The 27,582-nt window shown below is 42.2% G+C and overlaps 1 protein-coding gene across 16 annotated transcripts in view; it reads right to left on the reverse strand.

The window, feature by feature from the left end:
* Positions 1–27,582, reverse strand: part of IQCK (IQ motif containing K) — a 140,834-nt gene that overhangs the window by 56,759 nt on the left and 56,493 nt on the right. For 14 of the 16 annotated variants that reach the window (XR_008661069.1, XR_008661066.1, XR_010114257.1 and 11 more), the window contains one exon: positions 13,526–13,610. The exons of the other annotated variants lie outside the window; for them this stretch is intronic. Coding sequence is in view for 5 of the 14 variants with exons in the window: in XM_055299050.1 (XP_055155025.1) it covers positions 13,526–13,610 (85 nt within the window). In the remaining 9 variants the exon portion in view is untranslated. The remainder of the gene's footprint in view (positions 1–13,525; positions 13,611–27,582) is intronic. 16 annotated transcript variants of the gene reach the window in all.

Below are 27,582 nucleotides of genomic sequence, written 5' to 3' on the forward strand. Positions count from 1 at the left end.
GGCAGGAATTATTACTCCCATTTTACAAACAGAAAACTGTGGCTCAGAAGTTACATAATCTGCCCATAGTTATTAAAACCCATTTATGCCTATGTGGGAGTTATTTATATCCTACTGCTCAAAGTCGTCACTAAAGTCTGGTTGCAAAAATTCAAAACATTGCAATCTCAGGCATAAATGGGTTAATAACCTGACACGTTGGTATTCAAACAGGTCTGTCTGCTGCTAGAGCCCATATTATTAACAAATTGCTATAGGGCATGTTTTACCTGGAAAAAAAAAATAAGTCTTTCTCTTCAGCCACAACTTTGAAGACAAGAAAGTTAAGGCCAGTAATGAGAACTTCAAGTGACCTTTCAGAAAAAATAAAACCTGTCATGCCTAATAGCCCAGCCAGCTGCCCAACTTGGAGAAAATTCTCTCCCTCTCAGTGCTGAGCCTGAAGTTGTAATTTCTGCTTTTTGTAGAAAAATATGGGAGGAACTACAAAACCTTTTATTTGTATTGTTTAAAGGTCCTTTCCATACGTGTTTGGTTTTTATCCTGAGCTGTTTTCATCATCTATTTTCTACCTAACTATGTAGGCCAGATCTTCTCTAAATAGAAAGGAGTGGTTTTTCAGAATAAAAAATAAAGTTGAATCAAATCAAAACACACCTGAACACCCACCACTTTTAACTGAGTCTTCTGAATGCCCTGCCTTTTAGAATGTCCGCTGATTCAGTGCGTGTTCTCCAGTGAAGTATAACACGTGTGGCATGGAAGGCTTTCTCTGTGAGACCAAACTGTTCTCCAGATGACTTGCAGTCTATGATTTCTTGTCAGTTAAGACTGTGAAGAGGCTGGGTGCAGTGGCTCATGTCTGGAATCCCAGCACATTGGGAGGCCAAGGAGGGAGGATCACTTGAGCCCAGGAGATCAAGACCAGCCTGGGCAACATGATGAAACTCCATCTCTACAAAAAATACAAAAATTAGCCAGGCATGGTGGAGTGTGCCGTCATCCCAGCTACTCAGGAAGCTGAGGTGGGAGGATCACTTGAGCCCAGCAGGCGGAGGCTGCAGTGAGCTGTGATTGCACCACTGCACTCAAGCCTGAGTGACAGAGAGAAAGACCCTGTCTCACAAAAAAAAAAAAAAAGAGAGAGAGAGAGAAAAAGACTGTGAAGACTTGTAATAGGAGGTCTATAGGCAAAAATCCTCAAACTTCTCTGCTAGTGAAAATATTATTTAACCATAAGCACTTATTGTGTACATAGACACACACACACACAGCCCAAACTCAAAACCAAAAACACTGTTAGAAAGACTACGAAATACAAAACAAGATGATTTTGGAATTTCAGAATGAACAGAGTACACTAGCAATCAGATTAAAATAAAACAAAGAACAATTTCCAAATACTATTGTTTCAAATTTTTTTGCATATTTACACACACACACATAAACACACACTCCTAAAAAGGCTCAGAAAAACTAGTCTAATTATGTCAAATTTTAACTAAAGAAGAAAAGAGTAAAAAATATTATCATGGTAGAATATAGGTTTCTAAGTAAATAAAGTTTTTATTACTTTGTAAAAGCCATATATATTCTTTGCAAATAATTTTAAAAATATAAAAACAGAGAGAATAAAAACATCACTCCTTATCCTGCCACTGAACAATCACAATATTTTACATATGTCTTTGTAGCCTATTTTCTATATAAAGTTATTTTTTACATAGTCATAAAATAATCTGCATATGGCATTTTATTCATTTTTCACTTAGTAATACTATGGGCAATTTCCATCTTGTTACCATGACTGATGTTATTTTTAGTGTTTAAATAATACTCTATGGAGTAAATTCCCAATGTTTATTTTATAATTATTATTATTGAATATTAAATATTATTGAATATTCACGTTTAATCTAAGATGCTGCATAAATTTCAGGAAGAAAATGCAAATTCTTGATCAAAACAGTAGTGCTTCTATATGGTATCACTGATACACACTCCATTGACTCATCCAGCCTCCAGCTAGCAGATGGGTTTTCTAAACCATAGGCTAGCAGCTGGGTAAGCCAGCGGGATTTTAAAATGTGTAGCAAGTGGCCACTCAACTACTATTTCCCAAGCTTCTCCAAGCCTCAGATGTCTAATACATATGGTTTTGAATGGTATCCCCAAGTTGTGCAGTGCACAGCCCACACAACTGAACAAACTGGTCCTCCCTTCTCATACCCTCTAGCATGGTGTCCTCACAACTCCACTCTCCCGAGACATGCATCACGTTCCCAATCCCTTCCTTTCTCTCTCTACTTTCCCATCAAAACCTACGGCTAACGTACACTTGCATACATTGCTGGTGTGCATATAGATTGGTCTAGGGGTTGAACTCTAGCCTCTCTAAAGGGTAATTTATCAATAATGATCTGAACTCTTGAGAAACGGTACTTATTCTTTGAGCTATCAATTCCACTGCCAGCAATTAATCTGGAGAAAAATTGGACAAGTGTGCAGACATATGAACGAGGATGCTTTTGGGTTTTTGGTTTTCTGTTTTTGTTTTGCTCTGTTTTATTTGAGAGACAGGGTCTTTCTCTGTCACTCAGGCTGGAGTGCAATGGCATTATCATAGCTCACTGCAGTCTCGACCTCCCAGGGCTTAAGTGATCCTCCCACTCAGCCTCCTGAGTAGCTGGGACTACAGGTGTGTGAATTCGAACAATAATGTTTTTCACTGAATATATAGGAGAGGAAACGAGAATGTCTAACCACCTATGATTAAGTTATGACTAAATGTATTCACTGCGTGTGTGTGTGTGTGTGTATATATATATGTATATATACACATTTGTAAATATACATTTATATATATATACACATTTATAAATATACATTTATATATATATACACATTTATATATATATATATATAAAATAAAATATAGGCCAGGTGCAGTGGCTCATGCCTGTAATCCCAGCACTTTGGGAGGCCAAGGCAGGCAGATCACCTGAGGTCAGGAGTTCGAGACCAGCCTGGCCAACATGGTGAAAACCTGTCTCTCCTAAAACTACAAAAATTAGATGCGTGTGGTGGTGGGCGCCTGTAATATCAGCTACTCGGGAGGCTGAGGCAGGATAATTGCTTGAAACCAGAGGCGGAGGTTGCAGTGAGCCAAGATCACGCCACTGCACTCCAGCCTGGGTGACAGAGCAAAATTCCATCTCAAAAATAAATTAAAAAAAAAAAAAAAAAAATATATATATATATATACCATAGAAGAATTAAAATTTGTGAGGTACATCTTTGTGTGGCAACAATGAAAGATATTCCCAGTATATCATTAAGGAGAGACAGCAGGCTTAAAAAAGTGTTTATAATCGCAATTTTGTAAAAAAATTTTTTTTAATTTCCATATGAATAGAAAAAATTCTAGAAGGATGAATATTATATATTTTTAAAAAGCTTATATGCATTGCTGGGCACGGTGGCTCACGCCTATAATCCCTACACTTTGGGAGGCCAAGGTGAGAGGATCCCTTATGTCCAGGAGTTTGAGACCAGCCTGGCCAACATAGTGAGATCCCTTCTCCAATTTTTTTTTTTTTAATTAGCCAGGCATAGTGGCACATGCCTGTAGTCCCAGTTACTCAGGAAGCTGGGGCGGGAGGATTGCTTGAGCCCAGGAGATTAAGGCTACAGTGAGCCAAGTTCACACCACTGTACTCCAGCCTGGGTGACAAAGTGAGACCCTGTCTGTCAAAAAAAAAAGACCCCAAAACTTATATGCATTATCTATTTTTTCCACAAGTGATATGCATTACTTGCACAATTAAAAAATATATATAAGTTTTAGACAAATTTGCTTGTTGGGGTAGGCTCTCCTCTCCAGCCGTGGCCAAGCCTCTAGCTGACATAGGACAGTCTTTTCCTGGGACAAAGTGAAATGGCTGCTCTGTACCATTGGGTCCAGATTTTCATTTTGTGCCAATATCCTCCTTTGTGTGCAAGTAATAAAGAGTCTGGATATTTTCACACTGAAAATTTTATTGTCAGGACTCTAGGCTGTAGGTGACCGAAGTATTTTTTTTTTTTTTTTTTGGTGATGGAGTCTGGCTCTGTCACCAGGCTGGAGTGCAATGGCCTGATCTCAGCTCACTGAAACTTCCTCCTCCTGGATTCAAGTGATTCTCCTGCCTCAGCCTCCCAAGTAGCTGGCATTACAGGCACCTGCCACCATGCCCAGCTAATTTTTGTATTTTTAGTAGAGATGGGGTTTCACCATGTTGGCCAGGCTGGTCTCCAACTCCTGACCTCAAGTGATCCGCCTGCCCCAGCCTCCCAAAGTGTTGGGATTACAGGCGTGTGCCACTGTGCCCGGCCTGAAGTCCATCTTGAAGGGGATTCATTGGTATAGCTGAATGCAGGCCCTCAAACGACAAGTTCAGGACCCAGCCCCTTTCTCTGCCTCTTAGCCCTGCTTGCCTCTGTGGTCATTTTTCCAACAGGCTCTTCACACTGTGTTAAGATGGTGCTGACAGTCTGGCCTCAACGGTAACCCCAGTGCAAAGAGGGCTGCTCTATCCCAGCCACTCCAATGAGGATCCCAGAACAGAGTCTCACTAGGTCTGACTGGCCTGATTTCCGTCTGCTGCCCATCACTAAGCCCTATAGCCAGAAGGATGGAATACGTGTCCAGGCTGCCACAGCCCCTCCACATCTAGGGTGAGATCTGTCCCACCCTCAACCTTGTACTCTGCTGATAACAAGCTGTTTCTCCTTGGGGGTTCGCTCATTTACCCTAGGTCAGTTCGCTCAATGCACAGATTCTTACTGTTCTCTGCAAGTGGAGATGAGAAATCTCCATTATCTTATTTTATTGGTTTTTTTTTTTTTTTTTTTTGCAAGGCCTCAAAGGGGCTGCTGTAGCAACCTGGCACTGTATTGTTCATCAAATAATGGGTAATGATTGATGGACTTTGTAATTCTCAGTTGTCACAACGCCTGGAGGGGGAGCTGATGTTGGGAGGAGGGGAGGATTGCTAATGCATGCCACCGTGGGTGACTCCGCTGAGTTAGAATAAAACAAAACAAATGAGTAGAAGGCATAAAACACCACGGGTGCTTATTTACATGGAATACATATTCAGTAGATTTATCTGGTCTCTACTTCTAAAATCATTAAAGAAATTTCAATCATGACGGCCCATAAGAACCTCATATTTGAACTTCACAAGAAAGCAAGGTTTTTTTCTTACCATTTGTATCCAAGATTTCATAAACCAAACAACACCAGTGATGCAATAGCGCGTGACTTATCACCAATCACACTTGGAAAAGGAGAGTTTTCAGAAGAGGACCAGAATTCATTCACAATATTAAAAAACTAACACTCAGTTTTTGCACTTCGAAACAATCTGACTTTTCTTTCTTTCTTTTTTTGAGACAGAGTCTCACTTTTGTCCCCCAGGCTAGAGTGCAATGGCACGATCTTGGCTCACTGCAACCTCCACCTTCCAGGTTCAAGCGATTTTCCTGCCTCAGCCTCCCGATAGCTGGGATTACAGGTGCCCGCTACCACGCTCAGCTAATTTTTGTATTTTTAGTAGAGACAGGGTTTCACCATATTGGTCAGGTTGGTCTCGATGGTCTCAAACTCCTGACCTCAGGTGATCCATCCACCTTGACCACCCAAACAATCTGACTTTTCAACCACTAGATTCGAATTTTGAATGAAGAAACAGGCCAGGCACAGTGACTCACACCTGTAATCCCAGCACTTTGGGAAGCTGAGAAGGGCGGATCACTTGAGGCCAGGAGTTTGAGACCAGCTTGGCCAACATGGTAAGACACCATCTCTACTAAAAATACAAAAATTAGCCAGGTGTGGTGGTGTGCGCCTGTAATCCCTGCTACTCAGGAGGCTGAGGCAGGAGAATAGCTTGAACCTGGGAGGCAGAGGTTGCAGTGAGCCGAGATCATGCCACTGCACTCCAGCCTGTAAGACAGAGCAAGACCCTGTCTCAATAAATAAATAAATAAATAAACGAAGACAATGTCCACTTCTACAGAAGTGCTTAATGTGTAGTCATAAATATCCAGGACCTATTTAGAATGCTAATTACAAAATCACAGCTACCAACAATGGTTCACTACAAATAGCCTTTCAGATCACATGATGTCTCTGTTAACGTGGTTGGTTAAAATATATTAATATTTTTATGAGATGTCTGGCTTGTTTTGTGTTAGATGGGTGAACATGTCAGATTTCTGGATTTTAAAACTTCATGGCATGAAAATTATTCAGCCTTCAAAAGGAAGAATATTCTGACACATGCTTACAACATGGATATAACAACCTTGAGGACATTAGGCTCAATAAAATAAGCCAGTCACAAAAAGACAAACACTATATGACCTCCTTTATATAACATACTTAAAGTCGTCAAATTCATAGAGACAGAGAATACAATGGTGATTGCCAGGGGCTAGGAGGAAGGAGAATGAGAAGTTATTATTGAATGGGTACATAGTTTCAGTTCAGAAAGAGGAAAAAGGATATGGATGGTGGTAATGATTGCATTATATTGTGAATGTACTTAATGCCACTGAAATGTACACCTGAAAATTAAGACGGTAAATTCTGTTAGATACATTTTGCTATACACACACACCAAAAAAAAAAAAAAAAAAAAAAAAAAAACCTTGTAGAAAGACTCTTTTTTTCCTTCAGGGCATTTGAGAGAATATAAGTAAAAGATTTGTTGCTGGCAAATCGAGTAAAACCTACATGACAGTGGGTAAGGACAGAGTAAGGGAGCTTCAAGATTCATTTCGTGAATTCCTGAAAGTCCCTTTTGCTAGTTATAGGACGTTTACTTTTTACTGCCAAAACCAGGTCAAACATCAAGAACTTGTCAAAAGGAACATGGTCAAAAGGAATAAAATGATGACTTGCTTTATATTTTTCCCCATATTATTTGTTTATTTTTTCTTATATAATTCACATGACACAAAATTCACCCGTTTAAAGTTTATCATTCAGTGGTTTTCTTATATTCACAAACCTGTTCAACCATCACCACTAAGTCCAGAACATTTTATCACTCCAAAAACAAGCCCTGTAGCCATTTGAAGTCACTGATTCTCCCCTTTCTCCAGCCCCTGACAACCACTAATCTAGTTTCATCTGTAGATTTCTCTATTCTGGATATTTCATTTAAGTTGAATCATTTACATGTAAAAATGCGACCTTTTCTGTCTAGCTCCTTTTACTTAGCATAACATGTTTTTTTTTTTTTGAGTCGGAGTCACGCTCTGTCGCCCAGGCTGGAGTGCAATGGCACGATCTTGGCTCACTGCAACCTCCGCCTCCTGGGTTTAAGCAATTCTCCTGCCTCAGCCTCCTGAGTAGCTGGGATTACAGGCGCCCACCACCATGCCTGGCTAATTTTTGCATTTTTTTAGTAGTGATGGGGTTTCACCATGTTGGCCAGGCTGGTCTTGAACTCCTGACCTCAGGTGATCTGCCCGTGTCGGCCTACCAAAGTGCTGGGATTACAGGCATGAGCCACTGTGCCCTGCCTCCTTTTACTTAGCATAATATTTTAAGGATTCATCCGTTTTGTAGCATGTAACAGTATTTTCTTTTTATATAAGAATGTATCACATTTTTTTTTCTCCTTTCATCAGTTGATGGGCATTTCAGCTGTTTCCATTTTTTGGCTACTATGAATAATGCTTCTATGAACATTCATGCACAAGTGTTTGTGTGGACAGATGTTTTTTAGTTATCTTAAATATATACCTAAGAGTGAAGCTGATGGATATAAAGTGGATACTCTATGTTTAACTCTTTGAGGAACTGCCAAACTCTTTTCCAAAGTGGCTGCACCATTTTACATTCTCATCAGCAGTGCATGAAGGTTCCAAGTTCTCTATATTTTCACCAACACCTGTTATTGGGTTACTGTCTTTTTGATTATAGCCATGCTAGTGGATATGAAGTGATATCTCATTGTGGTTTTGATCGTATTTCCTTATGACTAGTGATGTTGAGCATCTTTTCATGTTTTTGGCCATTTGTATATATTCTTTGGAGAGATGTCTACTCAAATCCTTTGCCAATTTTCTAACTGGATCATTTGTACTTTTACTGTTGGGTTGTGAGAGTTCTTTATATATTATAAATACGGGACCTTTATCGAATGCCTGAACTTGCAAATATTTTTTCCTGTTCTGGGGGTTCTTGTTTCACTCACTTCATGATGTTCTTCGAAGCACAAAATGTGTTTTTAATTTGATGAAGTCCAATTTATCTATTTTATTCCTTTTGTTGCTTTCGCTTTTTGTTATATAAACTGTTGCTTAATATAAGGTCATGAAAATTTACATCCATGCTTTCTTTTAATATTTTTATAGTTTTCACGCTTTCATTTAGATATTTAATTAATTTTGAGGTTTTTTTTTGTATAAGATATGAAGTAAGGGTCTCACTTCATTCTTTTGCATGTGAATATCCAGTTGTTCCAGCATCATTTGTTGAAAGTACTATTCTTTCCCCCATTAAATGGTCTTGGCACCCTTGTTGGAGATCAATTGACCATAAATGTAAGGGTTTATTTCTGGACTCTCAATTCTATTCCATTTATATACACATTTATCCTTATGCTAGTACTACTCAGTTTTGATTATTGCACTTAGTAGAAAGTTCTGAAATAGGGCAAGGTGAGTCCCCCAACTTGGCTCTTCTTTTTCAAGATTGTTTTGGCTGTTTTGGGTCCCTTTGCATCTTCATACGAATTTTAGGACTGGCTTGTTAATTTCACAAAAAAAAAAAAAAAAAAAAAAAAAAAGACCCAGCTGAGATTTCGATAGGCATTGTGTTGAATCTGTAGACCAATGTGGGGAGTACTGCTATCTTAACAATATCAAGTCTTCCAGTCAATGAACACAGGATATCTTTCCATTTGATTAGTTTTTCTTTAATATCTTTCAATGTTATATAGTTTTCAGCATGCAAGCCTTGCACTTCTTTTGTTAAATTTATTCCTAATATTTTATTCTTTTAGATGCCATTGCAAATGGAATTATTTTCTTAATTTCATTTTCAGATTGTTCATTGCTAAGTGTATAGAAATTCAGTTGCTTTTTGTATACTGATCTTGTATCCTGCAACCTTGTTTATTAGTTCTAATAGGTTTTTAGTGAATCTTTACAATTTTCTATATATAAGATCATGTCATCTATGACTGGAAATATATTTACTTTTTTGTTTCCAATCCAAATGCTTTTATTTCTTTTTCTTGCCTAATTGTCCTGGCTAGAACCACCAGTACTATGTTAAATTGAAGTGGCAAGAGAGGACATCTTCCTCTTGTTCCTAATCTTGGGGGCAAATAATCCAGTCTTTCACTATTAAATGTGATGTTAGCTTTGTGGTTTTCATAACTTTATCAGGTTGAGGAAATCCCCTTCTATTCCCAGTTCGTTAAGTGTTTTTGTCATGAAAACATTTTTAACAAATGCGTTTTCTATATCCATTGAGATGATCTCTGGTTTAAGTTCATTTCTAATTAAACAAAATCATACTACATTCTCTTTGTAAAAAAAATGTGTTCAGTGTGGCTGGGTGCAGTGGCTCACGCCTGTAATCCCAGCACTTTGGGAGGCTGAGGCGGGTGGATCACCTGAGGTCAGGAGTTCGAGACCAGCTTGGCCAACATGGTGAAACCCCCCGTCTCTACTAAAAATACAAAAATCAGCTGCGTGTGGTGGCACGCACCTGTAATCCCACCTATTCAGTAGGCTGAGGCAGGAGAATCGCTTGAACCCGGGAGGTGGAGGTTGCAGTGAGCTGAGATCACGCCACTGCACTCCAGCATGGGTGACAAGAGCAAAACTTCGTCTCAAAAAAAAAAAGGTGTTCAGTATACATAAGGCTAGAGTCTTCCTAGTTCTTTCCCAACTGCCCCAAGGTACTCACTGTTGTCAGATTGCTGTTTCCTTTTAGCTAATTTCCTATCCGTGTGTGTGTGCATGTATTCAAAATATACAATATGCTTTAACAAAAAATGGCATAATAGTATCAAATTAAATTCGGCCTAAACCTGCAGCCATGGATCATAAACTGCAATCTATGAGAGTATATTTTTGTAACAAGTAGCTGAGTCTCAGCCAATCACAGTAGACAAGCTTCAGTCAATTGCAGGCTGCCAACTGATGAGACCGCGTCCATATTAGGCAATGCCAAACTGTAACCAATCAAGCTGTTTCTGGATGTCATTTCCACTTTCTGTCTATAAATAAGGCCTGCCTAGGTTGCTGGGTAGAGCGCTCTGAACCTCTCTCCTGGTTCTGAGTGCTGCCTAATTCATGAATTGTTCTTTGCTCAAATAACTTCTGTTAAATTTGTCTAAAGTTTTTCTTTTAACAATGTATGTATGCAGTTTCCTCTCCCCGGAATGCCCTCTTGGTCCCAGCTGACATACCAGTGCCCACCTCCTCTTTAAGACTCAGGAAGTCCCTCTTTTCTGTGGTGCCTTCTAAGGTCATCCATACATCAGACATCTTTTCCTTCTAGTGATGGCTCAAAATTGTTCCCCCTTTTGTAGTCCCCTCTGGTTATGATTTTAGCAGGGGAGGTGTTTAGATTTGAACAGCCTGAACTTTCATACAGTATACACTGATATCCCCCTAAACATCTTTTTAGCTATAAACACATTTATAGCTATTGTGTGATGATGGTGCTATAGCCACAGTTAAATTTTGAGCCACTTTGACATCTTTTTATATGGCAGCGTTTGTTGGTATGATAAGGGGAATTCAGTCGTCTTACAGACTGCTTTTCATGCGTATTCATATCACTAAGAATGAATCCCAAAGCTCCTTGCGTGTGGAAGGATGAGGGTGGGTGGAATCTTACCATGGGAGAATCAGGGACGAACAGTTCCCCTTTTGCTGTTACATACTGGTTACATACTGGGCTTCTGGGTATGATTTCATTTGAAATAAACAGCACACACCTGTTTCAAGGACGGGCTTGAAAATGACTATTTTATTGCACTTTGCTCTTACCTTTTCTTTATTAAGACAGAGTCTCACTCTGTCACCAAGGCTGGAATGCAGTGGCACAATCTCGGCTGACTGCAACCTCCATCTTGTGGGTTCAAGCGATTCTCGTGCCTCAGCCTCCCAAGTAGCTGGGATTACAGGCATGTGCCACCATGCCCAGCTAGTTTTTGTATTTTTAGTAGAGACAGGGTTTTGCCATGTTGGCCAGGCTGGTTTCAAACTCCTGACCTCAAGTGATCCGCCTGCCTTGGCCTCCCAAAGTGCTGGGATTACAGGTGTGAGCCACCACTCACAGTCTGCTGTTAACATTTCATAAAAATAGAAAAGTAAAATTGCTGATTCTAGTGTAACAAGTATAAGTCTCACAAATCAAAGATGGAATTCAAGTAGTATCTGAACGCCAGGAATATTTTGCCTTGGTTAGACATCCCTGGATGTAAGCTAACCTTCTGGTGTTCAATGAAGAAAAAAGACCACATATATAAAATATGTATGAAATACTGAAAACCTACATTATAAAAAACTATGTCTAAATCACGGGGAATAATAGGGGTTTCTGTAACAGGGTGTTTTTGTTTGTTTGTTTTAACTCTTTAGGCATAGACTGCTCCTTTAATGTGCAAATATGTTATTTAACTTTCACACTTCCCATTAGCCATAGTTTCTGGAATGCACCATGCACAAAAGGAATGGAATAACTGGACAATATTGACTCATACAGTAAGCTCTTGTGTTCAGGGACAGTTCCACTAATGGGCATGTAGCAAATATTTGTTGATTAATTGTAGCTTGTTAGGATTAATCCAACTTCTTAATTGATAGCTTTTTGCCGAGGTGTTTATCAGAGTCTCTTTTTCCTACACCAGCTGTGTATGGAGTATGAAGAGCTTTGGCCTCTATGGAAATCCACTGGGACCTCTCCTTCTGGCAGTGTTTGCCACTGCTGATGTTAAATGTAAGCTCACTCCATGATATCTGATGCTCAGATTTGGGGAAAGTCATCTTGCTACCTAGAACGGGAGCTTCATGGAAGCTTGTTAACATTGATACACTAATTGCCAAATAATTGGAGAGGTTGTATACTTTTTGGAATGAGATACACACGCTACTCTCATATGTATTTGGTGAGAACTTCTTACATATGACAATATTATCAGGAGTTTTGTTTTGTTTTGTTTTGTTTTTTGAGACAGGGTCTTGCTTTATCACCCAGTTGTCACCCAGGTTGGAGTACAGTGGCACAGTCATCTCTCACTGCAGCCTTGACCTCTTTGGCTCAAGTGATCCTCCTGCCTCAGCCTCCCAAGTAGGTGGGACTACAGATGCCCACCACTGCACCTGGCTCATTTTTGTATTTTTTTTGCAGAGACAGGGTCTCACTATGTTGCCCAGGCTGGTCTCTAACTCCTGCCTCAAGAGATCCTCCTACCTTGTCCCTCCAAAGTGTTGGGAATACAGGCATGAGTCATCTTGCCCAGCCAGGATCAGGAGCTTTAAAAAAAGCTTACCTTTTCATCTAGAAATTCCACTTCTAGGATTCTCCTATATAAATGACCAGATGAATACGCAAAAGTGACTGCACAAAGGTGTCTATTGCAGCATTTATTACAATAATAAAAAATAATGTAAATAACCTCAAAGTCTCAAATAGAAAAATGGTTAAAAAAGACGTTATAAAGGCAAAGGCTATTTTCTATGTTAAGTATTTATACGTCACTGTGTGAATTCAGATTTTTAAAGTTTGAAGTTTTATACCAAAATGTTAACAATAATTATCTTTTGGTGATGGAGTTATCAGTGACTCAAAAATTTTTATTTATTTTATCCGACTTACCAGAATTTTCTAGTTTTTTTTTTTTTCTAAAATGACAATGTAGTTTTCTCTGTATATATGAACACAGGCCAGTCAACCCAACTTTAAAAGGTTAAGAGAGTACTTTTAATAACTACAAAATAAGTTTTGGTAAAAAGTCTCTGTGGTTTTTTTTTGGAGACAGGGTCTGTCTCTGTCTCCCAGGCTGGAGTGCAGTGGCACAATCTCCACTTACTGCAACCTCTGCGTCCTGGGCTCAAGCCATCCTCCCACCTCCGCCTCCCAACAGCAGCTAGACTACAGATACGCGCCACACGGGCTAAGTTTTGTATTTTTTTTTCTTTTTTTTGGCAGATACGAGGTTTTGTCATGTTGCCCGGGCCGGTCTTGAACTCCTGGGCTCAAGTGATCCTCCCACCTTGGCCCCTGCAAAGTTCTAGGATTACAGCCATGAGCTACTATGCCCAGCCAGTTTTGGTAAAAATTCTAAATCACTCTTTAAGACCCATTTTACAGAGAATCCTATTTCTGAGGTCTGGATGTTAGTTATAATATCCTGTTCCGAGCTCATCTAAGGTTTCCCCTGGACCCTCCACCTCACAAAAGTTCCCCATTAAATCAAATACCGCAGTCGCATATGATTCTTACCACATAGGCTCTCCAGAAGGATTGAATGTAGAGGGCTGCTTCCTCTTCTGTCAGCAGGAGGGAGAGTGTGATTGGCGGCCGTGGGCTGAAAAGCAATAAAATGGTCATATGCCCATGAGAATCCAGTCCTTCAGTCTTGGCATTGCCTTTGACAACATAATGACCTCTCTGATTAAGTGCTTCATCCATCCCCTTTCTTAGCAGGCAACAGTGTCATTTTAGATAGAAAAGTATATGCTTGAGTTAGCATTTATTATTTCAAAATCTAGGAAGGATTTTTTTTTAAAAAGTATAATCTTAAATCATTGTTAGCCTATTTTTCTTTTGAAGGACTCAGGCTGCTATACTTGCATTTTAGTCCTAAAGGTGCAACATACATGTTACTGACATGAGACTATTTGGATACAATGCAAGAGACAGAGGAGCAGCCGCCTTTATGTACTGCAGTATGACTAAGACATAATAAAGAGCTCTTTCTCCAACTTTCCATTGAGGTGGGCGGATCACGAGGTCAGGAGATCGAGACCACGGTGAAACCCCGTCTCTACTAAAAATACAAAAAATTAGCCGGCATGGTGGCGGGCGCCTGTAGTCCCAGCTACTCGGAGAGGCTGAGGCAGGAGAATGGCGTGAACCCAGGAGGTGGAGCTTGCAGGGAGCCGAGATTGCGCCACCGCACTCCAGCCTGGGCGACAGAGCAAGACTCCGTCTCCAAAAAAAAAAATAAATAAAAGAAATTAAGGACTGCAGTTCATCTCTTTCCTGAAAGGAATACTGGAATTTATTTCTGATTAGTGTGCATTCCAGGTTAATGTGGTTTAAATTCAAACACATTTTTAAGTTCTGCTGTTGTAACAGAAACATCAAGGGTTTGGTGTAGGTCTTGCTGCTCACCACACAGAATGCCAATTACTAAACTGATGAGTATTACCAGGGAAGAAGGCTCTAATCTTAATCGAGTGCTGCTGCCAGGAGGAGATGGGATCAGTCTCAAATCCACCTCCCAGAAAAACAAAAACTAGGGGTTTATACAGCAGGAAAGAAATGTGACAATGTGTAAGAAAACAAGAACTAGGGAGAAGCAAGGAAGCAATCATGATGAATGAGGGCTGTGGCATCTCGTTGTCTAGATGTGGTGATCTGATTTTTTTTTTTTTTTTTTTTTTTGAGAGGCCTGGGGGTCCTTCCCTGAGGAAGGAACTCAGATAAATTAAGTTGTAAGCTTTAAGGCCAGAAGGGTCAATTTCTATGTTTATCTGAAAACAACAACAACAACAACAACAAAAACAATAGGACATTGGGTTGGTTTCACTGCTTCATCTTAATAAGAAATAAAATATCTCAAGTGCTGGATCAGTTGATAGTGTCTGCTCTTGTGGGATTTTCATATCATGGGATTTTTTTAAAAATCAAAGATACCACATTAAAAAATCAAGACTACATACTCTTTTTTTTCCCCTAAAAGTTTAACAGGCACTAACTGACGACAAGTTCTTACAAATCTGTCTTAATTCAGGTTCTTTATGTTTCCCCCACAGCAAAGCATAGCTACCCCTGAAAAGCAAAGGCCAAGGCTGTTCAGATATAAAAGAAAGAAACCCTCAAGGATATGGATCACATGGAGGCTACTCCCAGTATAGCATCCCCAGAAATGACTTTGCAAGTAAGGGACTCCCAAGTGCCCTGGCCTCAAAACTCTCCCAAATAACAGCTAGAGCTTACAGTAACTCATGGCACAGACAGGTTGACTAACCTGCCCAAGGTCACACAGCTTGTAGGTGCCTAGTGAGGATCTGGGCCCAGATCTGTACAATCCCAAAGCCCAGGCATCCCTTACCATGGAGTGCTGACACACCAGGCCTCAACTGGGCAAACACATGCAGATGCCCGGCCTGCCACAGACTGCAAAGCTAACTGGTAACGGTGCATGATTCTCCAGGATCCAAGGGTTTTATTTCCCTCCAAAAACTCTGACTTAAAAAAAGAAAAAGAAAAGCTTGATATAGTCTATTTGTTTGAATGAATGAGTGCTCTTTTGAATTTTTCCAGAACCAAAGAAATCAAAGCCACAAAGAACACAGAAGTTATCAGCAGTTGAGTGCAGTGCTGTTGCCAGGCTCTGGTTTTCTGGCTGGACAGGTCCTTTCTAAGACACCAAGTAAAGGTGATTCTTCCATTTCTTCCTTTTTCTTTCCTTTCTTCCCTTCCCTTCCCCTCCCCTTCCCTTTTCTTTCCTTCCTTCCTTCTTTCCTTCCTTCCTTCCTTCCTTCCTTCCTTCCTTCTTTCCTTCCTTCCTTCCTCCCTCCCTCCCTCCCTCCCTCCCTCCCTTCTCTCTCTCTCTTTCTTTCTTGGTGATTCTTCCATTTCTTCCTTTTTCTTTCCTTTTTTTCTGTTCTTTCCCTTCTTTCTCTCTTTCTTTTGATGAAGTTTCACTCTGTCCCTCAGGCTAGAGTACAGTGGCATAATCTCGGCTCACTGCAATCTCTGCCTCCCAGGTTCAAGTGATCCTCCTGCCTCAGCCTCCTGAGGAGTGGGACTACAGGAGCACACCACAATACCCGGCCGATTTTTGTATTTTTCGGTAGAGATGGGGTTTCACTGTGTTGGCCAGGTTGGTCTCGAACTCCTGAACTCAGGTGATCCGCCTACCTCTGCCCCGCAAAGTGCTGGGATTACAGGCATGACCCACCGTGCACAGCCTCTTTTACATTTTTTAAAGTAAATTTTCTTAAAACTGTAGAGACAGGGTCTCGCTATGTGGTCTCCAACTCTTGGCCTCAAGCAATCCTCCCATCTCGGCCTCCCAAAGCACTGGGATTACAGGCATGAGCCACCCGCCCAGCCCGGGCTCCCTGTTTTCCACATTAAATGTCTCTCCTCATCCACTGTCCTGATTCTCTATATCTCAGTTGTGTGACACCAACAAATCACATCCCTGAAGTAATTTCCCTTCACTAGTTAAAATTCAACAGCTTCTAGAGAGACCTTGGTGTTTACAAGGAGACCTTGGTGTGTTGGCAGTGAATTCATGGGAATGATGCTCTAATGCATTCTCACTGGCTGATATTTACTGAGAACTTTCTGGATCCCCTCCCAGTAGCCTTGTTCCTCATGCTCCAGCCCTGTGGGTGTCACTGGTAGAGGGTCGTGACCGCAAGTTGTCCAGGTTCTTGGCGTTTTGAACAAAGAATTGTACAAAACGCCCAGCAAAGCAAAGAAAGAATGAAGCAACAAAAGAACGAAAGCAGGGATTTATTGAAAACGAAAGTACAAAAGTACACTCCACAGTGTGGGAGCGGACCCAAGCAGGGGCTCAAGGGCCGGGATACAGAATCTTCTTGGGTCCAAATACCCCCTAGAAGTTTCCCATTGGCCACTTCATGCTCACCTCATGTAAATGAAGTAAGTGGTAGCCAGCAATCAGTCTGATTGGTTGTAGAAAGCAGCCAACCAGAGGCTGAAGTGAAGTTACAAAGTTATACTTCTATGCAAACAAAGACTCGGCCCGCAATCAGTCTGACTGGTTGTGGACAGCCAATTCCCCATCTGCTGCGCAGAAAATTTTGGGAGTTGAAAAAGGGGAAGCCTCTGGTCCTTTTGTTACTTAGGCGTGGAAAGTTAGGGTTTTCCTTTCGATTTAGCTCTGGGATGTCAGCGTGAGACAGCCTTAGGTTCCCTGCCTCCAGACCCTATTCTCCTGCCTCACTGGCACTTGGCAGCTCCTCAAATGTGCCTGCTTCTCCCATCTCAGGGCCTTTGCTAAAGTGCTTTCCTCTGCCTCCAGTATACCCCTAGCCAGGGGCACCCTGTAGAGAGGTCCTGGTTGTTCTCTGCTCAAAGGCACCCAGCAGATCGGCCAGAGGGTGCTAAAACCCAGCACATGCTCTGCTCCTGGGTGTGTGGCCACATCTACCCTAAGGTGAGGATATCTTTTCCTAATTTGCTCAAATGCACCCTGGGGCTGGTGCAAGGCCTGACACCTCTTTTTCCTGGTTCCATCTTATTACTGCTTCTGATCTCCATTCAAATGTTATTGAGGCGGGGCGCCATGGCTCATGGGCCTGTAATCCCAGCACTTTGGAAGGCCGAGGCGGGTGGATCACCTGAGGTCAGAAGTTCGAGACCAGCCTGGCCAAACATGGTGAAACCCCATCTCTACTAAAAGTACAAAATTTAGCCGGCCGTGGTGGTGTGTGCCTGTAATACCAGCTACTTGGGAGGGTGAGGCAGGACAATCGTTTGAACCTGTGAGGCAGAGGTTGCAGTGAGCCAAGATCGTGCCACTGCACTCCAGCCTGGGCAACAGAGCAAGACTCCATCACAAAAATAAAAAAAAGTAATTGAAAAATGTCCTTTGATTACATCAGGGCCCCAGGAAGCTTCTGTGTAATTTTCCTTCCTGGTCCTTGGCCCAATTTGGAGATAGAAGCCCTTGTAATTATCTAATTAATGCTCGAATCTTCTACTGGTCTGAAAGCTCCACAAGAGTAGACATTGGTCCTGTCTTTGCTCCTCTTGGTATCTCCAGCACTTAGGACAATGTCTGGCACATAGTAGGCACACTCAACAAATACTTGTGGAGTGAGTAGTTGCCTCTGTGCCCACCTGTGTGTTAAGCATTTTCTACAAGTGATTTTGTTAAATCCACACAACATGAAGAATGAGTTGTTATCCTTTGTTTAGAGTTGAAACAACTGAGGCATAGAGGGGTAAAGGGACTCTGTGTTCAAGGTCATTGAGCATTTCCAGCTGAGAATGCAAACTGCCCACGAAACAGTGGCCCAGAGAGAAGATGAGGCCAGCTTATAAGGTCAGTAGCATGGAAGTCAGGGTCTAGCAGCTGCTGAGTGTTAAGGAGAAGAAAACACAATCATTTGCTTCAAAGAAAAAAAAATGGGGGCAGGGAGGGTGCAGAATCATAGAAAACACCCTCTTTGTTGAACTTTACAGTAATAACTTGGCAGATATTCATTTATCTGAACCTCCGCAGGGAATCCTATGTCAGGAAGGCTAAACAGAGTAGAGTTTGTCACTTGTATTGGAGGGGAGATTTGATAGCGCCTTTCTGTTCAGCGGCAATTTTCCTGCTTTAAGTATGTTTTTCACAACTGATGTCATGAAATCCTCAAAGTAACAGTATTCCTGTTTCGGAACAGCAGCAAGAAAACAGAACTGCAAATCTCAGAACACAACGGGTGAGCCCAAACAAAGGGCTTTCACCAGTAATGAAACCCTGAACCGCTTTGCATCACAACGACATTTCCAAAAAGCAAAATGAGATTTCTAATAGGCCTACAATAAGCAGTAATAAGAGGCCACCTTTAGTGACATCCCTGCTTTCATAGCTAGATAATGGGGCGCTGTCTAGTTCCCAAACCAAGAATAAGTATGAGAAAGCCATGGTAAATCAGGCCAAATGAAAAGGACTTACTCTTCGAAGAGTAGTCCTGGGAATTATCAATCATTTCAGCGGGCCAGCTTGAAGGGAGAGAAGCCACGCCAGGCCCTTTCCTCTCTCTTGGAATCCGTGCAACTGGCTTAAGGTCAAATAAAAATAAAGAGGCGACTGCTCATCACCAGGGAACCAGGGAGGAGAGAGATGAACATGTCAATCACAGAAGGAGGCAGCTGAGGCCTTAAAGTGCTTAAATCAGACATCCCCAAAGCAGACGTTTTTGCATGTTCAGACGGGCACGACAGCACTGCTAGGTATGTTTCCAAGGAGAATTGTTATACTAGTAATGCTCATTTGTCATGTCCTCCTCCTTTTTTTCTCAAATGTGAATACATTTGAACTGTAAGAATCAATGCTGGCCGGGCGCAGTGGCTCCCGCCTGTAATCCCAGCACTTTGGTAGGCCGAGGTGGGTGGATCACCTGAGGTCAGGAGTTCGAGACCAGCCTGGCCAATATGGTGAAAATCCATCTCTACTAAAAACAAAAATTAGCCAGGCGTGGTGGCGGGCACCTGTAACCCCAGCTACTCAGGAGGCTGAGGCAGGAGAATCACTTGAACCCAGGAGGCAGAGGTTGCAGTGAGCTGACATTGCACCACTGCACTCCAGCCTGCGCAACACAGTGAGACTCCGTCTCACAAAAAAAAAAAAAAAAAAGAAGAATCAATGCTATAATTCTGAGAAGGAACAAAAATTTATTTTTCTGATTGTGTTGTGTATATATAAATGTATGTGCACATGTGTGCACATACACATGCTTCTTTCCCCTTTTTCAGATGCAAAGTAAAAGATTTGCAGGACATGAAGATACAGCATGCTAACAAAATACATAATAAGAAAATCTGAGACGTCAGTCTTGATCAATTTCTTCATCCAGTTCAAAGACAATTAGAGAGGTGTCATCAAAAATCACATTTAATCAGAATAAAGAAGAAAGGAAGAAAGCTTGCTTGAGATTGAAAATGAAATTTTGGAATCAAAATTCTATCCACTTTTCTTTCTCTCTTTCTCTTTTCTTTTTTTGACAGAGTCTTGCTCTGTCACCCAGGCTGCAGTGTAGTAGCATGATCATAGCTCACTGCAGCCTCAAATTCCTGGGCTCAAGCCATCCTCCCACCTCAGCCTCCTGAACAGCAGAGATTATAGGTACACACCACCATTCCCAGGTAATTTTTTTTTTTTGTATTTTTGTAGAGACAGGGTCTCACTGTGTTGCCCAGGTTGTGCCCAGGCTCTCCACTTTTCTTTTCTTTTTCTTTTTGAGATGGAGTCTCACTCTGTTGCCCAGGCTGGAGTGCAACGGTGCGATCTTGGCTCACTGCAACTTCCGCCTCCCAGGTTCAAGCAATTCTCCTGCCTCAGCCTCATGAGTAGCTGGGATTACAGGCGCCCACCACCATGCCCGGCCTTCCACTTTTCATTAACTAAGAGATTAAGTTGTTTTCTTGGAATATGAAAGCACAATCCAGATATAAGGCCATTTACAAAGATGGCACATGCTGTAAATCAATCATCATGAAGTTTTGCAATACACTAGTATTTGATAATGGCCACTTGTCATAGTCAGCAAAAGAGACCTTACCCAGTCCTCGCCTTCCATCCTAACTGGGTTCCCAAATGCTCTATATTGAGGCATCACTTTTTTTTTTTTTTTTTTTTAGATGGAGTCTCACTCTGTCACCCAGGCTGGAGTGCAGTGGGCACGATCTCGGCTCACTGCATCCTCTGCCTCCTGGGTTCAAGTAATTCTCCTTCCTCAGCCTCCCGAGTAGCTGGGATTACAGGCGCCTGCCACCACACCCAGCTAATTTTTGTATTTTTAGTAGAGATAGGGTTTCACCATATTGGCCAGGCTGGTCTCAAACTCCTGATCTCAAGTGATCCGCCTGCCTCAGCCTCCCAAGGTGCTGGGATTACAGGCGTGAGCCACCACGCCCTGCCGAGGCATCACACATTCTTGACTTACAAACTTAAAATATTTCTAAAAAGTACAACAGAGGTTATCTGGAATGGTACTCCCACACATATGGTGACTAGTCGTTAGGATGGAATCTCATAGGATTCTTCCAATTCCAGCCTTCTGTGAACACACGAATAGCTCCAAAACCCGCAGAGCATTACTCTCTGTAGCCTTAAAGCATATTTAGAAATCATGGTTACCGGGATATGATGTTGCTTTGGCCCCTTCACTAATCTCTACCCTGGGAGATCAACAAGCGGTTATTACTCCAGCATCAGGCTGAATCATTCTCCTAGTTACAGACAGAGCTGAGTTCCATTTTACCAACCCCATCACTGAAGCTGCATACGTGTCCAGATAGCAGAACTCGCCAAGCAGCAAAGTGCAAGACCACGTGCTCCCATGAGGGTTTCAGATATAACCATTTTTTAAAAAAACCAAGGCTGTGATACTTGATATTTCTTGATAAAATATGCCCAGATTGTGGTGTTATTTAATGTCTTTGTAACTGATTACACATTTTCTCTAGTGTGACTAAAGGAAAAATTTAAGGAGACCCACCTACTCCCTAGTCTCCCTCTCCCGGATTTAAAGGGTGGGCCCAGGCAAGGGGGATGTTCAGAAGAGCAGACCACCTACCGCCCACCCTTTTCAAACCTCTCCCAGGGGATCTTCACCTTTTTTGTGTCACGGATCCCTTTATACTTTGGCGGTTTGGATTCCTTCTCACAATAATGTTTTTAGCAACATAAAAACAATAGGATTACCGCAAACCAATTATATTGAAATAAAGGTATCAAAATATTAAAACAAGAGCTGGTGACATGGTAATATATGTGCTTCTAAATTATGCAGTAAATAACAAGAGCTAATAGCAGGCCAATTAACTACTGTAATTTGAAAGGTGTGACAAGTGTAAATGGTATTTCTTGATCTCTGCAACAACTGTAATGTGACAGCAGAATATCTGTGATTGCTGTCAGGGACAAACTCACAGACACTATGGAAACTACTGAGGTTTGTTGTCCAAATTCATACTTAAAGGAGACGCTGGATTTAAGTGAGAGATTAGTGAAAATAAAGTAGGAATTTCCTTCCCCTTCCAAGTTCTGGGACCCCTGAATCATAGTTAGTTATGGCCGGAGCTGGGGAAAGATGGGTTTTATATCCAGTTGGAGACTGAAGACTAAAGATTTAAAAATAAACAAGATGGGCCAGGTGCAGTGGCTCATGCCTGTAATCCTAGCACTTAGAGAGGCCAAGGAGGGAGGATGGCTTGAGGTCAGAAGTTCAAGACCAGCTAGGGCAACACTGTCTCTATAAAAAACATAATAAATTTTTGGCTGGGCACAGTGGCTCACGCTTGTAATCCTAGCACTTTGGGAGGCAGAGGCGGGCAGATCACTTGAGGTCAGGAGTGCGAGACCAGCCTGGCCAACATAGTAAAACCCCATCTCTACTAAAAATACAAAAATTAGCCAGGCAAGGTGGCACATGCCTATAGTCCTAGCTACTTGGGAGGCTGAGGCAGGAGAATCGCTTGAACTTAGGAGGTGGAAGTTGCTGTGAGCCCAGAGTGCACCACTGCACTCCAGCTGGATGACAGAGCGAGACTCCATCTCAAATAAATAAATAAATAAATAAGGCCAGGTGCGATGGCTCATGCCTGTAAGATCCCAGCACTTTGGGAGGCTGAGACGGACGGATCACGCGGTCAGGAGATCGAGACCATCCCAGCGCACACTGTGAAACCCCATCTCTACTAAAAATACAAAAAATTAGCCGGGCGTGGTGGTGGATACCTGTAGTCCCAGCTACTCGGGAGGCTGAGTCAGGAGAATGGTGTGAACCCAGGAGGCGGAGCTTGCAGTGAGCCGAGATCGCACCACCTCACTACAGCCTGGGCGACAGAGAGAGACTCCATCTCAAAAAATAAATAAAATAAATAAATAAATAAATATTTAAAAAATACTTGTGATTTAAAAAAATAATGAGGATAAATCCTAATGGTGAAATGAGACGATCTAAAAAGAGTGACCAGAAAATTAGGGAATTTGGTCAAAAATTATTAAAGAGCTGCTATCCAGATGGCAGATGGAGTCAATATAATATAGTGTGGTGGTTAGTGGGAAAAAAGAAAAAACTTTTCATGTTTTTATTCCCAATAATTTGTGATTTTTCAGTGTACCCATTACATTTTCAAAGAGAACTGTTATTTCCCCTACTCTGTTTCAGTAAAGGGATCCCATTCAGCCAGTTGCTCAGGCCTGAAATCTCTGTTGCATTCTTGACTCCTCTCTCTCCCCAAACATCCAATCCATCAACAAGTCTTCTTGGTTCCAACCTCAAAACATGTCCCAAATCCAATTTATTTTACTTCCTCCTCTCCATGAGGGCATCATCTCTTCACTGTAGTCACCTCCCTGTATGCACTATTAGGTTGATTTCAGTCAATACCCCATCCAGATGCCAGACTGATCTTTTTAACAGATACACTGAAGGCTGGGTGTGGTGGCTCACGTCTGTAATCCCAGCACTTTGGGAGGCTGAAGTAGGAGGACTGCTTGAGGGCAGGAGTTCGAGGCTGCAGTGAGCTATGATTGCACCACTGTACTCCAGCCTGGAACAGAGTGAGACCCTGACTCAAAAAAAAAAATTGTGTGTGTTGTTTCAAGCACCAACTTTGTGGTAATTTCTTGCAGTAGCCCTGGGAAACTAATATACTAATTCCCATCTTATGATCCTTAACTTAATCACATATGCAAAGTCCCTTCTGCCATATAAGGGAACATATATATTTACAAGGTCTGGGAATTGGATGTGGACATCTTGAGGGCACTAAAAGGAAAAATCTTTGTTTCTCTACTCGCAAGACTTCTGACACCAAATGTGTGGGTTTTTCACGCTAAGCAATTCTCCAGCTCTCTGCAGATACCAACTGGGCATCCTACAATTTATTATTTATTTATTTATTTATTTATTTTTTGAGATAGGGTCTCACTCTGTTGCCCAGGCAGGAGTGCAGTGGCATGCTAATGGCTCACTGCAGCCTCCACCTCCCAGGCCCAAGTGATCCTCTCCCCTCGGCCTCCAGAGTAGCTAGGACTACAAGTGTGTGCCATCACATCCAGCTAATTTAAAAAATGTTTTGTAGAGATAGGGGTCTCACTATGTTGCCCAAGCTGGTTGCAAACTCCTGACCCTAAGCAATCCTCCCGCCTCGGCCTCCCAAAGTGCTGGGATTACAGGCACTACAATTTAATTTAACTCTGACACTAACTACCCACAGTTAGTGCAGACCCCACAGAAGGCCCATAGGGAGCCCACAGGATAAGGGCTCAGTCCCACAAGAATGCTCTCCACTACAGATGCCAGTCACAAGGAATGGGTCTCCAGGTTACTCATACTTCTGCCTGACTTGGCTACAAATTGGAGGCTCCCACAATCCCCTCCTCAAGTTCGATAATTTTCTACAACAGCTCATAGAACTCAGGGAAAACGCTTTACTAAATGGTGGGGTTAAGATTGGAGCCTAGATGTGCGTGCCACACTGCTTCGCACAGGGTCTCTGAACTAGTTCTTTCTTTTTTTGAGACAGAGTCCCGCACTGTCACCCAGGCTGGAGTGCAATGGCACGATCTCAGCTCACTGCAACCTCCGCCTCCCGGGTTGAAGCAATTCTCCCACCTCAGCCTCCCGAGTAGCTGGGACTACAGGCGTGCACCACCATGCCCAGCTAATTTTTGCATTTTTTTAGTAGAGATGGGGTTTCACCACGTTGGCCAGACTGCTCTCGAACTCCTGACCTCAAGTCATCCGCCAGTCTCGGCTTCCCAAAGTGCTGGGATTACAGGCGTGAGCCACCGTGCCCAGCCCTGAACTGGTTCTTAAACAGCCATGGAGAAACAGCAGAAAGAAAGAACGGAAGCAGTACTGAGTGCCCCTGAGAAAGGGCCACCCATACGTCAAACCTCCAGCAAGAGGGAGGCACTAGAGAATTTACACATCTCAGCACGTCCCAAATTCAGGAAAACAGCTTTCCTTCCTCCCTCTATTTGAAGATGAATGTGAATATAAAAAGCAAAGATGATTTACTATCCTCTTGGGACTCTCTGGCCTCCGAAATTACTGACACAGAAATCTACTCTTCTATAAGACAAAATAAATTAAAAGGATTTTTTTTTCTATCAAGAGGGCATGACAGCAAATTATCTGCCGTGCCACCATTTAATTATAATCTTCAGTACGAAATGCAGTTTTTTTGTGCCACTCTGAAGGTAGGAGCATTTTCAGTTCCACTATCAGCCTCAGCACAAATAGATCATCATGCGACTGGAGCTTGTCCTCAAATGACACGGTGACACTTGTTTTCACCTCCGTTTTTGGTCACAAGATACCTTTCATCAACATGAACACATCACAGGTTCCCCCAGCCCTCCACCTTTTTTTTTGTTTCAAGGATAAAATTTAGCTGAAAAGACATTTCACCCAAAGCAACCTTTTCTTTTCAAAAACACAATCTTTGTTTCATTGAAGGTCTCAGTTTTAATGATGTCTTTCATGAGCCTTCCCTTCTGGGACATGAGACCAGAAAGGCAGTGGTGCACTTTTGCTCTTCGTGCTCATTTAGTTATTTATTTTTGCAAATGAATCTGACCGATTCTCAGCGCCATTCTTTTTGGCCAAAATAGAAATTTAAACTTTTTCTCTTCTTAATGTGCTAGAAAATAATTTCATTGCCTCTGATTGGCTGGTTGAGTCACGACTATATACTACAAAAGAGGATGGTGCTGGATTAATAAACAGGACTAAAGCCAACGGGAGATATGACATCATCTATCCCTGTTAAAAGGTAAGGACAAAAACACCCTCATCACACTTCAATTAGAGTACGTGAGAGATCGTTTTTCGTTTGTCTGTTTGTTTGTTTTTGAGACAGAGGCTCACTCTATCACTCAGGCTGGAGTGCAGTGGCACCATCTTGGCTCACTGCAACCTCCGCTTCTCGGGTTCCAGCGATTCTCCTGCCTCAGCCTCCCGAGTAGCTGGCGTATTACAGGCGTGCACCACAATGCGTGGGTAATTTTTTTGTATTCTTAGTAGAGACGGAGTTTCACCATGTTGGCCAGGATGGTCTCAAAGTCCTGATCTCAGGTATCTGCCCATCTTGGCCTCCCAAAGTGCTGGGATTCTAGGCATGGCCACCGTGCCCGGGACATGGCATCTTTCAAGCTGTCTCACACAGCCAGGTTTCTCCCAGTCTCAGTACTGATCACTTTAAGGACCAGGTGACAGAAGGGGAAGTAGAACAGAGTAATTAGCCACACTCTTAACAGTGCATAGACTCTGCAGCCAGGTTGCCTATGTTCAAATCCTGCCTCCGCTATGCACTGGCTTGAGATCCTGGGCAAAGACTTAATTTCTCTCTGCCTCAGTTCTTTCTTAGAAATATGCGTGTGGGCCAGGTGCAGTGGCTCATGCCTGTAATCCCAGCACTTTGGGAGGCCGAGGCAGGTGGATCACCTGAAGTCAGGAGTTCAAGACCAGTCTGGCTAACACAGTGAAACCCCATCTCTACTAAAAATACAAAAATTAGTCAGGCATGGTGGTGGGTGCCTATAGCCCAGCTACCTGCGAGGCTGAGGCAGGAGAATTGCTTGAAATGGGGAGGCAGAGATTGCAGTGAGCCTAGATAGTGCCACTGCACTCTAGCCTGGATGACAGAAATAGACTCCTTCTCAAAAAAAAAAAAAAAAGAAAGAAAGAAAAAAGCCTGCCCAGAACAGCTAGTGTTCACCAATATCCACATGTTCCTTTATGTATCCCTGCCTCCCCTGCAACTGGCTTGAAGCCATGCTCTGTAAAGAGAGGTGAGAAGGTTAAGAACCTTCTACACTAAGAAGGTTAAGAGCTGAGGGACCTCCTACATTCTTTTCTTCCTTTGTGTCAGTGACCTCAGAGGTAAGACGGCTGTCCAACCTACCACAGTCTTTTTGTGAGCAAGAAATAAGCTGTTATTGGGTTAAGCCACTGGTATTTTGGTATTGTTTATAACTGCAACCTAGCCTAGCCTAGCCTAGCCTAATACAATGGGGATACTATGATTTTCTACTTTGTAGGGTTGTGATGTAAGTTAAATTAGGTAATATTTGTAAAGTACCCAGAATAATACCCAAGTAAACACTATGTAAAGTTTGGTAGGTAGGTAGTTAAATATATAAATACGAAAACAGACAGACAGAAGGAAGTAGTTGCCTTATGAGCTGCTTATGTTATGAGGGGTACCCAAAATTGAAAACAGCTGAGGAAAGAGCTAAGTCACGTGTCCTATTTTATGCGTCACCTCTAGAGTAAAGTGGCAAGAATTGCTTGCATTTTAAAAAGTCTTCTTTTTTTTTTTTTTTTTTTTTTGATACGGAGTCTCTCACCCTGTCACCCAGGCTGCAGTACAGTGGCGCAATCTCAGCTCACTGCAATCTCCGCCTCCCGGGTTCAAGTGATTCCCCTCCCTCAGCCTCCTGAGTAGCTGGGATTACAGGCACGCACCACCACACCTGGCTAAGATTTTGTATCTTTAGTAGAGATGGGGTTTCACCATGTTGGTCAGGCTGGTCTTGAACTCCTGACCTTGTGCTCCACCTG

The sequence above is a fragment of the Symphalangus syndactylus genome, chromosome 11 (assembly GCF_028878055.3).
Source record: "Symphalangus syndactylus isolate Jambi chromosome 11, NHGRI_mSymSyn1-v2.1_pri, whole genome shotgun sequence".
NCBI lineage: Eukaryota > Metazoa > Chordata > Mammalia > Primates > Hylobatidae > Symphalangus > Symphalangus syndactylus.